At 43.6% G+C, this 17863-nt stretch overlaps 2 protein-coding genes across 2 annotated transcripts; one reads left to right on the top strand and one right to left on the bottom strand.

The window, feature by feature from the left end:
* The first annotated feature begins 382 nt into the window (after positions 1 to 382).
* Positions 383 to 4130, top strand: LOC118109505 (glycine cleavage system H protein, mitochondrial). The gene is made up of 5 exons (XM_035156658.1): positions 383 to 567; positions 783 to 865; positions 1956 to 2019; positions 2566 to 2697; positions 3555 to 4130. The coding sequence occupies exons 1-5, from the start codon at positions 417 to 419 to the stop codon at positions 3650 to 3652; spliced, it is 528 nt and encodes a 175-aa protein (XP_035012549.1). The 5' UTR covers positions 383 to 416; the 3' UTR covers positions 3653 to 4130.
* On the bottom strand, positions 4051 to 9566 carry si:ch1073-390k14.1 (deoxyribodipyrimidine photo-lyase). The gene is made up of 9 exons (XM_035156657.2): positions 9142 to 9566; positions 7344 to 8046; positions 6916 to 7227; positions 6633 to 6805; positions 6424 to 6508; positions 5886 to 6118; positions 5573 to 5767; positions 5240 to 5465; positions 4051 to 5126 (listed from the first exon to the last, which is right to left on the bottom strand). Exons 1-9 carry the CDS (start codon positions 9370 to 9372, stop codon positions 4582 to 4584), a joined length of 2703 nt encoding a protein of 900 aa, XP_035012548.2. The 5' UTR covers positions 9373 to 9566; the 3' UTR covers positions 4051 to 4581.
* Between the last annotated feature and the right edge of the window lie 8297 nt (positions 9567 to 17863).

The raw sequence follows: 17863 nt of genomic DNA, 5'->3' as shown, positions 1-17863 counted from the left end.
ATAATGAAATATTTATCATGTATTCATTGTTGTAATTTTGATTTCAAATGGCCCTTTTTGGAAACGTGCTAATAATAATCATGTTTTTTTGTATTTGAAAAAATTAAAGGATGGAATGGAGGATCCCACCCTTTCAGAAGCACACCAGTTAGATACAAATCAATCAATCACATTTTATTTGTTCAGCCCATATTCACGAATCACAGTTCTCCTCATAGGGATTAACACTCTGTACAAGGTGTGGTAAACTCTGTCCTTAAACTCTGACTCGTATCAGGAGAAACTCCCAAAAAACACACATCTAATAAAGTGTATTGAATCGGACTTTGATCAGCAGGGGGCGGCAGAGCGCCACCAATGCCTCGAATATCCACGAAGAAGACAGCCCACGCGCTCATCATCACTAGGCGACAAACATGGCTGCCTGTGGGCTGTTTCGCTCCTTGTCTTCCAGCGTTGCCACAGTTTTGCCTCTTCTCACCCGCCCGGCTCATCTCTCCCCTCTGAGGCTGGCATGTGAACCCTACGTCCGGAGAACAGTCGCCTCTTCCAGCCGGTTATCAGCAGGTATTCACCGCCCTGTGTGTGTTGTTACTGTCGCATGTTAGCTGACATTCCCGGTAAGGTAACATTAGCCTGAGTGAAAGGACACGAGTGTCAGGGGGGTCAGTGTGACTTGTTGTTCACACTGAGCTAAGATAAGACTCTTATACTGTACTTGCATGAACACTTCAAGTTGTAGTGACCCTGTGTGTTCTGACTGTTGTTGTGTTGTCTCCCAGCTCTTAAATTCACAGACAAGCACGAATGGATCCGAGTAGAAGATGGAGGAATCGGGACCGTGGGTATCAGCAAGTTCGCGCAGGTAAATCCTGTCCCGCTAAAGGACACGAGCCCTGAACCCTCACTGACATGAGGGGGCGACTGACGGACTGAACCCTCACTGACATGAGGGGGCGACTGACGGACTGTGAGAGGCGGATTAGAGTCGTTTGACCATGAACCGGACGGCACGGCACGTCACACCGTATTACGTGTTTGTGGTTTTGTTGTTTACTTTCTTCATGGCCAAGTTGTTTGAGGGACCAACTGTCTGAGTTCTTCAGAAACAGAATCGGGTTTTATTGTCAAGCAGGTTTACACATACAAGGAATTTGACATACACACTACTATAAGCACCAGGGGAGGGCTTGCGTGTCTTGTCTTACAGAGTGGATGAGGGGTAATTTTAAAATAATCAATTTACTCTTTATTGGAAAAATGGCATCATTATGCAAAAAGTAATACAAGTATTTAGTTCTGATGATGATGTTGTGAACTATAAGTTCAATCAGCTTGTTGTTCACTGGACAGATGTGACAGAAGAAATCACACGATCATGTGAGGATTTACATCAGTTCTGAATCGTGATATTAAATCAGATGTTCTGTTTTTCATATTTACGTGGGTGTGTCCAGGTGCAAATACGAGGCTGCGTCTCTTTAAATGTTGCTGCCACAAAGAATTGTTAGGCGGTATTTTTTGTTCTCTTTTCCTTTCGTAAAGGTGTATCTGGTGTTTCCTATGCTAAAGGAGATAAGTAAGAAAGCATTGAAGCTACTTTCCTTATCATTTATAGAATTAGAACAGCTCTTTTTATGGCAGCCACTGAAATACTTCCGAGTCATTTCACTTAGTTAGGAAGGTTCCTAAGCAAAATGGACTTTCAGAACGCAGCCTTAATGAAAGTTTGCACTTAGGGCTTAGAAAGTCTGTGAGAGAGTCCTCATGTACTAAATGATTTCACAGTGGGACAGCCCTGCGCCCTCACTGATTGACTTGGAATACACCTCAAGTCCACGAGTCCTTTGGGTGGACATTGGGATTCAGCCGGAGGCTTTTGAAAACAATGACACACACGATTGTGCGCTCTCACACTCATTATTACTTGTGACCCTTCTTCCTGCCACTTACAGGAGGCTCTTGGAGATGTAGTTTACTGTGGACTGCCAGAGGTGGGGACACAGCTGGCTCAGCAAGGTATGACGTCGTGTCTCTAGCTGTTAGAATAGCACCCGATCTTCAAGTACTGATATTAAAGGAATAAACCTGATGTCAAACATCCCATTCTATCTAATATTAGTGTCAAACTATGGATTTTCATGGGTTGATACAGATTTTAGGATAAAGAAAATTTCTGAAACAGAGATATTGGCAGATATATTTAAATAAAAAGATGGGCTATGATTTCCAAGATGTCCTTATCAAACCCTAAAGTCAAAGCAATGTAATTTAGTCTTGATAGTTTAACCATAAAAATGATCATCAATATTATTTATGAATGAAAAGGAAACACATACAACCAAATATACAGAACTTCAATTAAATAACATTTGAATATAAATGCATATCTTTTCTGCATTGTTTATTTATACTTTAAACATTTTTTATTTTGCACACATATAATGCTGAAACTGGTTGAGATTGAGATAGACACAAATTAGTTATATTCACCAGTGCCTTTTGCATAGATGCAAGTCTTCTGAAATAACAACTTTAATATTATTGTATTATTTCTTCTCACAGATGAGTTCGGAGCTCTGGAAAGTGTAAAGGCAGCCAGCGAGCTCTATTCCCCGTTGACTGGAGAGGTTGTGGAAGTCAATACACTACTGGCAGACAACCCTGGGCTGGTCAACAAATCCTGCTACAAAGATGGTAAGCACACATAGTTCTTCTTGTCCTTCTATCACATGGAGACGGCATTGGAACTGATGCATAGTAGCATAATAGCTAATGTGAGAACTTAAACAGGAGTGACCTGAATTATGCCAGAAGTACTAAGATTATGTTTGACTCTATTACCGCCATCAGTCATTTCTATAAATTGTCCATTGACACTGGTCTTTGTTTACCTTCTAAAAGCTGTTACTGTGGTTATCCTATGCAAGCATATCTTGTCAGCATATCTCGCCAAAGATATATATTTTTTAAGTCGGTACATAGGGAAGCTTTCCATGTTGGACAACTAAAAATTATAATGAAAATAATAAATTTTACAAATAAATGTCTTGCTTGTACTTGTTGTTTGAAAAATGAACACATACTGATTGAGTTTTACAAAACATAAACCGATAACTAGCAACATTAGTTTTTGGACAGTAGAGGGCAGTAATGCAACACAACATAGAACACCGCCACTGTAGTCAATAACAAATATGACCGCCCACAAAGAGACTTGAAACCTGGTTGTCATAGTTATTTTCCTCTCTGTACACTTTGTGCTTTTGCTGTTGTCAGAATTAATTAATAATGCAGTGCATTATCATTGCTTTAGAAAAAAGATAATTTACAGTCACAATAGCTTTACTGTGCATTTATGTAAATTTGACAAACAAAATGTGTTGGGTTTCCTAACCCAAGCAAGTTCTAGTCTTAACAAGCTTATTTTCATACTGGGGAAGTAGTGCTTTGCTAATTTAAACATGTGACTTGTGATAAAGACTTAGATGTGAAAAAAACTGGCATTTTCCTTGACACAAAGCATAACCTGATATTTACCTGTTCAAATATAGGTTGGCTGATGAAGATGACCATCGCCAATCCTGCTGAGGTCGACGCTCTAATGGACGAACCGGCCTATGAGAGATACATCCGCTCCATTGAGGACTAACCTAACACCTCCTAATAAGTGCTATGCTCCCTCTCTCCTTTTTAAACATTGTTGGCAGGGAGATGCACAAGATGTGCCTGTGTCAGGAACAACACTATGCTTAGCATCAACCAGTGGAGCTCATGACCTCCAGTTTGCTGACCTGCCAATATTGTAGAGCTGTGAGTGTTAGGAATCCTTTATCTATTGTTAAAAGACTGACTTATGGGGACATCTGCACTGACTGAACATTCAATGTTGAGTTCCTGCAGCCTCAAAGCCCCAAAATGATGAGACTGAAACTTACAGTCAATAGAACAGTTTCCAAGCATTTTAGTCAAACATAAACTTGAATTTCTGTCCTAGGGCATTGTTAGACTTCAAGAAGCACTTTGGTCTTTATGGTATTATTAATTATGTTGGTCTACATTGCATGTATGACAGCTATATTGTAAACACTGGACCTGTACAATAGAAAATAAACAGTTCCTTAATCATTTTGATTTGTCTTCTCATTCTTTATTTCCCAAAGTAAAAAAATACAGCATGTCATGTTTCTCTCAGATGATATGCATGATATATGAATAAAAATAACTGCAAAAAAAGCCTCAAGTCAGAACCCGTTTTACAAATATTTACAAAACAGTAGGTCCAAAAACAAATTTCAGAGCATAAGACTGAAACCCACGAACACCTCATCAGCTTTCAAACTAAACTAGTCATTTTGAAAATGATCCACAAAGAAACTGAAGGCAACTTGTCATCACGAACCAGAGGCATCAGCTTTTGAAACATGATCACAAACTTTTGAGTAACTTTCTCGACACTAACTCATTTCCTCAAAGCTAAATATTGTCTCCTGTAACATTTTACATGTGCATGTTGAGGCAAGTAACTGTCTGGGTTCTTTTAACCTGTAAACTTTAAGTCTTGATTGCTGGGTCTCTGGGTCACCTAAGTGAAGTGACAGCCCCACCAGGCACTAAGGAAAACCGGTCCTTGGCTGTTGGAGTCCGTCTGGCTCTGCCCTGAGGTGCAGGAGGCTGAGGGAGTCCCTCCATTCTGCGATAGTTGCTCTCCAGCCTCTCCTTTCTCTGCGCTCCTTCGTACAGCACGCTGGCAGTGAAGTCTCTCTCATTGAGGAAGGCAATGGTCTCATCCCTTTTGCGGCTTACATATCCCTTGAGAACAGCATTGTAGGGATTTGAGGCGGCGTCTGCGTCCGGATCTTCTTGATGGTGTTTAAATTCCATGCGGGTTATAACGGGCAACAGGAACTGCTTCACTTCTGTCACCTGACCACCATTCCTGTGTGATAAGCCCAAGGCCTCCGAGACGAGGCGGGGGGGCAGAGGCACCAAGTCACAGCCTGAGCGTTTGTCCACGTACTGCACAAACTCTCTCCGCACCACAGCAACATCTTGCAGAGACTGACTCCTTCGCTCCTCTAGGTCTGTAACTATTCGATCAGGAAATGTTTGACCAAATATCACACCTTAACAATGAGGAAAGCAAATAAAGCATTATAAAAGTAGCATATGATTTTTCAATTTGACCAACATGTTTTGGTAAGAAGTGAACAGTTGACCACATGGCCTCATTTCTCACCTGCACGCCGAAGAATAGACGCAGGACATTTCCAGGGTTTGTGAATGAGCTCATCAGGCAGATCCGCAAGTTCAGGACACCATCTCCTTACGTAGCTGCCGTAGGGGTCACATGTCATTGCTGCATCTACTGGGTGCATGACAAAATTCCAGTGGTCCAGACCACACATGCCCCCATTCTGCCACATCATGGCATCTATGGCAACATCTGCATCCAATAGGGTGTCCTAAACACAAGTTTACATTAGATTCAGTGAGTAAATTACTGTGTGTTGCTATACACGTTATGTATGCCAGTGCATTTTGTTCCTGCATGCATGCACGCACGTCTCACCTGGAACCAACGGTAGCCTTCTTGCCAGGACAGGTGGAGATATGCTATGAGGAACGATGCCACCACATGTCTCATGTAGTTGTTCATCCAGCCTGTCAGCCATAATTGCCTCATGGCTGCATCCACCAGAGGGTAGCCGGTTCGACCACGTTGCCAGGCCTTCAGGTGGCCACGATCAGTGCTCCACCGCAGAGCCTAGAAATACCAGAAGATGAAAAATGCTTGATAATAATCATACATTTCTTTTTACTAGTGAGGAAAATGAAGGGTAGTTAAATTTCTTTGAGTAACACTCAAAGGTAAATGTTTCTACCTTGTATGGAGGTCTGAGGGATTCCCAGGGGAGGTCAGGAAACAATGTTAACTGCCAATAGGCCAAATCTCTCCAGGCCAGCTTCCGTTGGAACTTTGGGGGTCGACAGCGGGCCCCTTTGGCATCCCACAACAACCAGCGCGGGCTGAGCTGACCAAAGTGAAGGTAGGGAGACAGAGAGCTGGTGTTCGGAGCATCAGCCCTGCCTGACTCCTTTTCATACCTATACACACCTAGGACACAGGAAGTAATCACATGGTACTGTTAACTCAATGCTATGTTTCTTAATGTTCCTACAAACAATGTGGTCACAAGAAGGTGGACTAAGTTTGATCCAAACAAGGATTTTCTGTGCAAAGTCATCATCACTACCATTTGACGTTTTGCCCAAGAGCAGCAATACCAGCCATTGCACTTAAGAGATTGGTGTGAATATGTGTACAATAATTGTTTTATGGTATTTAAAGGAGGTTACATAAATTGAACAGGAAAATGGTTTGCCACCCCTGGTTTACAATGAGCATACAATGAGTCTCACCATCTTGAAGAAAGGCCTCTAGCCGGGCATGTGCTCCTTCCTCACTGAAATCCCAGGACTTACGAATGTTAACTGCCCAGTCAATCTGAAATGAACACGAGAAAAATCTTACGAATCACATGATCACATCGTTATCTTTTATGACTGTTTTAAAAACAATTGTGGGCTAAAGCTTGGCCCAAAACTACAGCCCTGCTGTTGTCACTGACCGTTGTGCTGTCCCTCCTGCGAGGCATGAGTGCCAACTCCAGAGCATCCAAAGAAACACCCTGAGGCCAGTTGGCAGGTGTGGGGAGAAATGCAGGAGGATCCAGGGGAACCCCAAGGGCAGACTCTGGGTTCTGTTTACAGCAGCTCATGAAGTGAGACACTGAACCTATTCCTACATCACAGAAGAAAACAGAGAGAAGTTCTCAAAAATGGCCACAGTGCATTTCGGCTTGGATTGCTCAAGACCATCAGTACAGCGTGGCCACCCAAATTGTAACTTACCTCTGAGTCCCACACCCTCCGTGCTGACAGAGTAAGGGTCTCTGAGGCAGTAAGAGTGGAACATCCTGCATTGAACACCAACTTTCTGCAGAGCTGACACCACCGCATCGTCCCTCTCCTTCAGCCAGGGCTCATACAGGGCATTAGCCAGCACTGCTCTCGCCCCAGTCTCCTTTATCAGCTCCGTAAGGGTACGCAGAGAAGAGCCCACCCCATTGCCCACTCCATTTGCCTTAAGGTAGACAAGATGGCTGCCAATGCGCTCCAGAGATGAAGAGAAACAGGACAAAGCTTGATGCAGCCAGTATTTGCCTGTAAAGAGAAGAGACAGTATTTTTGCAAACAGGTTATAAAACCTGTAGTAGCCACAAAGGAGAGCAATGCCTCGAGGGGCAGTTATGCACATGCTTTTACAGAAGTCAACTTACAAGCTCCCCCCATAGCCACAGTAATTCCTGGTCCCTCCTCTTCTTCAGGGGTCCAGATGAAAACAGGGATGACAGGTGCCCCATTCTCCAGTGAGCCAATGAGAGCGGGATTGTCACACAGTCGCAAATCCCTCCTAAACCACAGCAGTACTGGTGGTGATGCTGATGGAGAGGTGGGCATACCTACAACCTGCTGGCCACCCCCTTCCCGCCGCTTTCTCCTGTTCCTAGAGCGTTTTGGTTTCTCCGATTGATTGCTTGAATCTCCTCCTTCTGTCATTTGGTCACCTTTTAAAACTGCCTCTTGGTCACCTTTTAAAACTGCCTCTTGTTTGAAAAATGAGGCATATGGTTTGGATACACACACGCTTTGACTTGTCCCTGGTGTCTCTTTATTACATTTGTCAACATGTGTGCTCTTCTGAAGCTCAGTCTCTTGGGTTGTCTGCGGTAGGCACATCACGCCCCGGGGTCCCTTTTGCACTGATTGGGTTTTTTTTCTCCCGCCACCTACATCTGCTCGCTGGGTGCGGCTGCTGCTTCCCTGAGGCTGAGATGCTGAGGTCAGTTGAACAGAGCTGCTCTGATTTGCTTTGGCTCCAAGCGGCTGAAGTGTGGATTCTTCACTGCAGGTTGACAGCTGGGGATCTTTCATTTCCAGTACTGACAGCGCCAGTGCAAATTCCAGGTCATCATCTCCTGTCTGCAATTTAATGAGAACAACCCATTATTATTACTACCGACTGTTGCCTAGATGTTGGAGTAGAGGCGACAAATATCATGAGAAATATTTGCAAATAATTCAAGCATAACAAGTGTAAGAAAGCACGTAAATACACATCAATAAATGGCCTAATGTTACGTTTTTGTCTTGAAAAAACTATGCAAAAAAAACGTGGCTTAAAAACTTGTGCAACAGATAGATTTTTAGATATCTGTTAGTTTGATGATGCATGTTTAGTGGTTTAAGGCGCTCCACAATGCTCCAAGGGTTTTCTACCAAGCTAACTTTTTATATTATTTCATAATTACATAAATTACATTATCGCATATCTTGTTACATACGTTTTTAGTGCTAGAAAAGAAGTTTGAAAAAACATTCGCTTGAGCCCAAACCCTTTGTCTTTTGTCTCACTTGAAAACCAAACAAAATGTCAACATTGGGTTAGCCGCTGCTAGCACAGAAGCTAACAGCTGACACGAGCTTAACTGTCTCTCTGCGAACCGAGAGGAAAGAACAGTGGAGGAGGGAGTGTTGTTTTTCTCAGAGGAGAAAATAATGGCTGAATATTCAGTGTAAGAAGCAGTGACGTTTCACACGTGTCCAGGAAGAGTGATTTTGCTCTATTTCTGCCAAAGTAAAGGTGAGTTAATTACACCTACATTCCTGTTAGCTAACACGTTAGCCATGACAGTTTCACAGAGTTTTTATTTATTTTTGATGTAGTGGTGAACATCACTGAATTTAGCTCAAATTAAAAAAAGTGACATGAAAGTAAACAGCTGCCATAATTGTAATATAATAATAAAGTATAAAACATTAAAAAATACTTTTGTAATTTGTGTTTTTGTATCATTGTTCACCGCTCTTACTTTGGGATTCTTTTTAACACCCTTTATTGTCATTGGTTTATTTCCAGAATAAACAATATTATATTCCTACAAATAATCAGATATTATATATTATCTGTGTGTGTGTGTGTGTGTGTGTGTGTGTGTGTGTGTTGTGTACTTCTCAGCCCATGTACCTACGTGTTGAAGTACAAGACAGAACTATATTAGACCAACACTGACTGACCTTAGAGAAATATTCCAGGTAGATGGAGGTGAGGCTGCAGTGCAGGGATCTGTTGGCCGTGGACAGGGGCTGGATGAGGGACTGGAACTGTGTGCGGGTCTCCTGCTGCCCCAGGACGGACACACACATCGCAAAGAACCCCTCTGGATCCTCTCGACCCACCAGCACTTCTCTCAACAGCTGTCTCACCAAGGCTTTGCTGTCCTGTGCACCAGCCGCTGACGGAGGCATCTCCAATGCAAGGTGACGATATATCACGTAGAATGCTGCATAAAGTTCTGATCGTCTAACAGAGTCAAAAGCTCAATCCAGCCGGCACCTCCTCTCCACCGGTTACCAAAGAACAGCTGATTCCGAGTTACACAAGCCATGTGTCTGTGTTTTGTAACCTGCAGAAATAAAGGTTTGTAATGGGTTCGTATCACCAGTAGGGGGCGTACAAGTCTAATGAATAGGAGTCACAATATGTGGGGAGGACGGTGAACGCCATTGGTGCCTGGCACGAGAGTAACAGTTGCTCCAATTATTTTTTTAATCAAGGTAGAAAGGTATAGATGTGATAAATGCTACAGGGAATGTCTGTCTATAGTTCAATTGGACCTAATGTAAATATGGCGGGGGGGGGGGACTTCTTCCTCAAAATAACTACTCTATCGTTTCTACCTAGCCTTCATTTAGGAACAGGAAAACAGGAATATGGTCTTTGTCAAGTGCCTCCTGTGAGACTGAAAAACAAAGCCAGGACACAGTGAACCCAGCTGTAAATTTTTAGTCAGGGTCTGCATTCACGTTATAGTTTTTTTTCAATGAGACCATGCATACATTTCTGAATCTATGTAGCAGGGAACAGTGGTTTCTGACACTTGTGGGTCAAACTCTTAACACGCTTTGTATGATGGAGCTCATCCTATAATATTGTATTACCGAATTTACCCCAAGTCTTATTTTGTCCGTGCCAGAAGAAATTCTCAAGTATTCATCTAAAATGTGACTACATGTACAAGAACACGCTGTCTCAATTATTCAGGCTTTTCTGCGAGAAGCCGAGTGTATGGACGGAAGATGTGTTGAGAGCTGTGGTGTATGGAGGGAGAGAGAGATTGAGAGAGAGAGAGGGAGAATCAATAGTGTTTAGACAGAGAAGTGGAGTCTAAGTGTGTGATCAATAGAGAGCAGAGAGGAGAGATTAGCTGCTTTTCTCTCTCAAACTAACACTGACAAATTGGTGAATTGGTGTATCGGCCCTTGGGCTAAACGGATTGACCTGCTGTTTCCATGTTGTACCGTGTACTGTCAATAAAGATCTGTGTTCGTTGTGGCTCTCAATGAAGAGAGTGAATGAAGCACGAGAAGACAGGAAGAAAGGGGGAATGCAAGGGAGCGAAATGGGAGATGTGGAGAGGGTGAAAAAGCAAAGTGCAGCTCAGGTGCCCATGTTGCCTCGATCCTCACAAAATGTCCACACCTCTGTCTCGTTATCACATACGTGCACTCACATGTGCATCCTTGTGCACACTGTTATAAAACCATAATAACGTCTCCAGGAAAATTAATGGAAAGACAGATTAAAAACTAAGTGAGGAGAAACGGGCCACTGGTGTAGCTATTTGCAACTCATAAATCATTCTGACACCCACGCGCTCGTAGACACATGCATAGACACAAACACACACACACACACATGCGCACATACTGTAATTAACCACAGGCTATTTACTCTCTCCTGCTGTAAATTAGACATGCAGACACAGTTATTACATTAGGGGGATCTGCCATGCAGAATACTAACAGGAGGAGGAGGGGGACATGCGTACACACAACAACTTGCCCATACAAACATAAACACACACACACATACACGTACACAAGAAAGAGGGTATGGAAGAATCATAGACTGACGGGAGTGAAAATGAAGCTGCAGCACAGAGAATAGGGGCCCCCAGCTCTTTGTTCCCTGCTGCATTTCATTATCTGAAACGCCAGCCAACACACACCACACACACTCGCGCACACACAGAACGCACCTCCCCCTTCCCTAAAGCTGTCTGCCTCCACTCCATGCACACAGCACAAAAAGAGAGGAAAATAGAGATACTGCGTCAGTGCCATTCACTGGCATCTGGACTCAGTCATGACAAGTATGTCTGCATGGTCATCCTGAGCTGATTAGCCGGTCCAGACGCTGCTCCGAAGCTAGCAGAAAGCACATGAATTCTATTTTAGGCTGAACAATAGGTGATGAGGACTTGATTAAAGCAGGTATTGATACTCTGTCTTAGGTGGCTTGTCTCCATTTAGTTCATCTGTAGTTTTTTTCTTTCTCCCGGCAGTCCACCTCCTGTTTGCGCGTGTGTCCTCTGGTTCCCCCTACCTCCCTCACCCCTCTCTGTCCCTCTGTTTTCCCACGGTGATCGATAGCTCATTACAATCATTGACTGCAGCTCATCAGCACCTGTTAAGGTCTGAAGAGAAAGAGAGAAGGTGTGTGTGCGTCTGAGAGAGTGTGTTGTCTGATGCAAGCCTGTGGATAAATATAAAAGATTGGTCTGGAATGAGTCACAGTTCAGGATTGAAATTTGAATGGTTATTTTCTAATTCACATTCATTGCTGCAGGTGTCTAGTTTGTCGCCGCTTTATGGTCCGTGGTCTTGGGGAACATCTTATTATGCAACTCACGTGGGTACCATGGATTGTTGCTATGGTGATTGCCAAAGGAGCCATAGTATTATAGGTGTTTATCCTAGACAGGAGCAAGGCTACTCGCCATCTATCAGGACACGCTTCAATTTACCACACAGTTTGGACCACACATCAAGATCAACACAGTCACAGAGGCACAAAGGGAAAAAAACAGTATACAACACTATCAGTTGTTCATGTGATTTTGTGGATAGACTGTTCAGTATTCATATTCCTGGAAGAAAGACCTTGTTCAAACACTCAGCAGTTGGTTTAATGCGTCACTGCAGGGTTTGTTTTTGGAGAGGACAGGCTCTGAGCGGCAAGAAGCAAACAGAAAAAAAAGAGAGAGACTCTGAGAGGATATTAAAAACTACAAACCATGGTTAAAGGCAAGAAAAGACACATAATAAAAATAGTGGAACCTCAAGATTTCCTCCATGGATTCATTCACAGGATGTGGTCTCAGAAAAGAGAAAAATTGGCATAAAAGTGTGACGTTTGAAGGAAAAAGGATGTAGAGCGAATACAGAGGACTTAAAGGGAACAAGTCTCTCAGCCCATGCATAAATTACACACATCATTTACATATTCATTATGTTTTGTGTACTAATGAGAGTATTTGCTTAATGGCTCCACCACCACTGGCAGCTTTTGTTTGACTCGAGAGCTTTTACAGAGGAGAAGAGAAAGAAGAAAACGAGGGAGAAAGGGTCATCTCGGTGAAGAGGGTGAGGTTAATGGTACACATCGATTCTACTGATAATCGGATCAATGGTATTGCTGTATTGTGGATGTGAACAAGCACGTCCTGCGCAAGGCTCGTAGAGATGTGAAGTGAAGCGCACATGATGGGGGGTTGGTAAAAGTTAATTAAAACAATACAAGCTTTCTCCAAACTCAGGGCTCTCTTCATCTTTCTCTCCTTGTCTCGGTGGAATAAGTAACTGCTGCAGTAATTACCTACAGGGCAGTCACTCACAGCATTCCTTCAGGTGCCAGAAGAGTCAACTGTATGACAACAACCGGCAATGATTTGTGGTGTGCTTTTAAGAAATGAGAAGTTGCATATGCGTCAATTAAATTAACATTGTGTGGGTGTGTGTGTGTATATACGCATACTGCATTTAATATAAACAAAGATGGTAAATGATTCATAAAGTGGATGAATGAAGTGAGGGGAAGAGAGAAGCATGTAAATGTAAAGACAGGGGGAAGGGCAATGGAGGGATGAGCTACAAATGAGAGCGATGGTGGTGGCAGGTTGGCACAGTGCCATCCAGTCAGGACTTGAGCGGGGGCGGGCATGGGCATGGGCAAAGGGGCGAGGAGAATAAGAATGGAAGAGGAAGGGAAACAGACCTCCATACTGTTGTCATAGTGCCACCTTGGCACATGCACGATGGCGCGAAACAAACTGAAGAAAAATGAAGATATAGAAAATATCAAGAGGACAGCGAAGCATGGAAGTGAGCAAGATGCCAGCAGACAGAGGATGACTCAGATAGATGGACGAAGAGGAGCAGGGAAGAATTTTGAAGAGGGAAATGATGAATACTGGAAAACTGTAAGGTGAAACTCTGTGAGGAACTTTGATCGAACAAAGAAAAATGACGGCGGAAAATCCTACTGTCTTTCCATTTTCCGACTTTTCTTTCTCTCCATGCCAGTCACTGAGCCCAGCGGGCACTGAGCCAGCCTGCAGTCGTGGTGTACCCGAAGCGATAAAAGCGGTCAACGTAAAACTGTCTTAGTCGAAGACAAGGGGACTCACCTCTGAGGATTTGCCGCGAAACATCGTTTGTTTGCTTCGAACAAAGCCAAGAAGAGGTGCCCAGGCAACGGTTGCCAGCGATTCTGTGATGGCATCTTTTCAGGGGCGGTAAGGGCACGAGGAGAGAGATGGCACGCTGCCAAGACAAAACAACACACACATTTGTAAACAGAGACCTCCATACGGTGAGCAGAACATTTTGCATGCCTTCGCCGTTTTTTTGGCGAGGGCATCCCCTCAAGGGAGACCAGAAACAGAGATGGCACCATGCCAAACGCAAACAAGGAGGCATTCGCAGGCGCCATCACAAGCTGTGTAAAAGCGTAGTAAATGTGGACACAAAATAGTTGCAGTTAGTTGGAACCAGAACCACAAATACAGCTGCGATGGGAGTCTGGAGAAAGAAAAACATTTCGTCGATGCCAACTCATGCCTGCTCAGTGCCAACTGCTGCACTCGAAGGATGCTGCTGCCCATTACAAAGAACCAAGACCAGGGATCGTACCATTCCGCTATGACGAGGAAGAGCATGTGGAGGAAGAGGATTAATGAGCAAACTGAATTAAGGATATAGAAGAATAAAAAAGGGAACCTTGTGCTTAACGATGAACAGTGGGAGTGTGTGGACAAGGATGATGAAGAGCCTCTTTCCTGCACATGCACACCTGGGATGTTCTTAAAGGGATATCCCCTCAGACTGCTGTGTGTGTGTTAAGGGAGGGATGTGTTGGCATCATCTCCAGGGTGTCAAGCTGTGTTTCTCTATTGCCAGTCAGGGAGGGTGCTGCAGTCGTCAGGGGCGGGCAACTGTCTGGGCATCTCATCTGCAGCTAATTAACAGCCACACACTAATTCTAACAGCCGATCATAATTAGCGATTTAATCGCTCGTCAACGCTTTCTCCCCCCTTAAATTGTGCCTCCTATTTGGACACGTGCGGATAAGCTAAGGAACGTCGGATTCCCCCTCCCCTCCTCCTCGTCCTTCTTTCCTTCATCCTTGGCTCCAGACTCCAGTGGGATCTTAATTAAGCTTGGGCTTCATTATGCAAATGGAGTACAATAAACGACAGCAGAGGTGGAGCTGGATCCAGACTGAAACCGAACGGTGGGAGGGGAGGCAAGTGGAAAATGAAGAGATGTGGAAGGTTACCGAAATGGTCTATGTTACCACGTTACAATAATTGTTTATTGTTGTAACATGCATGTCTTCAGTGTACCGCTACCACATGGGGTGTGAAAACCAACATTTCATGCTCTGATGCTCCATCCCTACTACCACTGGAAAAACTTTTCTGAGATAGCACCGGATACACAGAATGTCGTCTCTCTCAAAGAAAATTCATAAGGGAATGGTGACAGGGAACCTTTTAATATCACCAGTTGGCCGTTGTCGTGGATACGAAGAAAGATGGTAGCGATAGGGAGAAAGAAAGGAGGTAGACAGAAACACTGACAATGGCAACAGCATGGCAGCTAATGTCATCTCAGTTTAATCATCGCATGGGATCATGGGGTTCATGAAAATTCATTTGCATATCATTAAACTGAGAGAGGTTATTTGGTGCGGGCAGCCAAAATGGGATTGGATGAAGGAAGGAGGAAAAAAAGGCGAATGGAGGGGCTCGTTATTAAATGCAATGTTTTATAGTCCGCCAGCCGATTCATTTAATTTGGGCGTAATTAAAAAGTGTCAGACTCAATCAATCATTCCAACGGGGATACTATCAATGTTTCAGTCTGAAAAAAAGATTAATCAGTGGATATGCGGTCGGACATTGTCCAATAACAGTCTAAATGCTTTAGTGAGGTCGACCCATCCGCTCTTTTTTCTCATTTGTCTGAAGGAGTGTATCAAAACATCTATTGTGACCTATACATATGTGTCAAGACATGTCTGTCTCTGACAGGTGGTGATACCACCCTGTGTTAGTCAATAAGAGGATAGCTCACACTGTCTTTTTGACCTCAGCACTAAGCTGTCACTGGTGTGTATGTATGAGCGTGCATACGTGCATTTCTCATTTGCATAAGTGATGTAATTAGACCGCCCTTTCACATGCAGATCAGTTTGACAACATGGCAATCACTTTAACACACACATACAGCCATACACGCATAAACTCACACACACACGCTCACAACAACACACGCTTACTGCCGTGACCACCCCCATATCATGGGGAGTCTGTTGTCTGTGAGCAGAGAGTGTAAAGATTAACATAATCCAGCTAATAAGTGTGAGTAATATTCACACAGTGACGCGTGGCGTAGACACTGTCCTGCTGATGCGTATTTGTATCTCATTATAGATGTAAAGTACCGATGGGGGGCCGACGGGGACATGCCAGTATTGATGGGGGATGGTGAGGGGGTCACAAAAAAGTGAGGGCCTGAATGAAGAGAAAGCCAAAAATTACATAAAGCAGCGGTATAAATATAAAGTTATAGTCTGTAAAGTACAGATATGAAACAAAGACAGATAATACAGGTTATATCAAGAGCAGGATGCTGGATATTGTTCTAGGAAGTCTTTTATGTCTCCACAAAATCAGAAAGACAGTTTCACTGATTTTTCTGTCCATTTACAGGTCTAAACAGGCAGAGAGTCAGATTTTGAAGTAGAATGTAGGAATTATAAATAGAGTGTATTTGCGCTCGCAGGCTAGCTCTGCCTCATGATTGATTAGGATGGGGTGACGACCATTAAAAAGTCATTTAAAAGATGGATAGGGACCACATTTCCAAATAAAAACCACTTTATACCTGATGAAGTGCTGAACAAACTCTCCTTCAAAGACATTTACTGATTACTCTCTGTGTATGAGTGAGTGTAGTGTGGGGAGCATCCGTGCACTGTGTGTAGCTCTGCATCAGCTGTTAAGGATACCAGAGCAATCATCCGGACACAGCATGGCGATGCTTACGTTTTAAAAACTGTAGTTAGATACATTTTTTAGATTAAAAGAAGAAGAGACGTGGTTTTTATTTGGACGGAGGTGTAAACCATCTGCATAAACACAAGTAGGCCCAGACAGACGAGTCAACGCCACAAACAGGCCTACGCAACACACACAGTGATTGAAATGTGTCTGATAGCACAGCGTCGCTTGGACTGAAGCCTTATCCGAAAGAAGCAGAGGTGTGTCTAAATGTGCGAATGTATTTCAGCTCTGTCTCTTTAACTCAGGGCTCCACCACAGCAGCATGCTTTGGGATTCATGCATAAACATGAGCTGGCCTTTCAGCTCTCTCCTCACATAACCAATCTAAATCTAAATGAGCCCCCACTACAGATACACCAGCAGGCAATGACATTACACCCCCCCACAGCTCCAGCCCAACCCCCTACTCTACCCCACTACCCCCAGCGACACATATACACCAGCAGGCAATAATTTCACGCCATCCCTCAAAGCCCCCCCACCACCTCCTCTCCACGTAGTCACTCATACCCCCTTTTGCCGCAACCCCACCAGCTGCACAGTACTCATTTGATTAAGAGGGGGAGGACAGGGAGAAGGAGAAATGGTGGGGGATCACTTTATCAGGATGACTTTCTAAGATGGCTATCATCAGCTACGAAGCCATCTCAAGCGCTTTTCTCTGTTTACTTTGCTATTTTCTTTACGAGTCCTTTTGTTTCAGTTTCACAGCAACGTTTCCTCTTGTCATATCTCCCTGTAATGGTTAGGTGAATGGTTCGCTGCTAAAGAAAACACAAACAAACAAGATAAAAGTTTTTTTCTTGAGGCCTTTGATGATCACACATTCCTGTGTTCACACAACTTTTTTTTATGTCTCTGGTCGATTTGCTCGTGAACCACTAGGAAGTCTAATACAAAAAAGAACAAAATAATAAAAACTGCTCAACCAACCTACGCTGTGGTCTTTGAAATGTTGCGTATGAATATCTGCATGTCCTAAATGTGCTGTAGTGTGCAATTTTCCTCCCCTCTCTCCCGGAGTCGTAAAACACATTATCATCAGCAGCAGCAGCAGGAGCAGCAGTGTAATTCATCCAAGGTCGTTAATATTCATCATATCATTTAGTCACAAAGGAAACTCATCTGGCTGAATGTCACAGATGTAATTAATGAAGTGACCCTAGAGGTCAAGGCTCCATTCACCAAACGCCTTACACGCACAGCCGTGTTACACACACACGGTTGCACATCAAAACCTTTCCATTCAGACACACACTACCGCCGCGTATACGACCTGGAATATGAAACACGTTAATAACAGGCAGGCACGCTCACATACCAC

This window comes from Hippoglossus stenolepis, chromosome 5, assembly GCF_022539355.2.
Source record: "Hippoglossus stenolepis isolate QCI-W04-F060 chromosome 5, HSTE1.2, whole genome shotgun sequence".
Taxonomy (NCBI): Eukaryota; Metazoa; Chordata; class Actinopteri; order Pleuronectiformes; family Pleuronectidae; genus Hippoglossus; species Hippoglossus stenolepis.
This window is presented reverse-complemented; position numbering and strand designations above follow the sequence as displayed.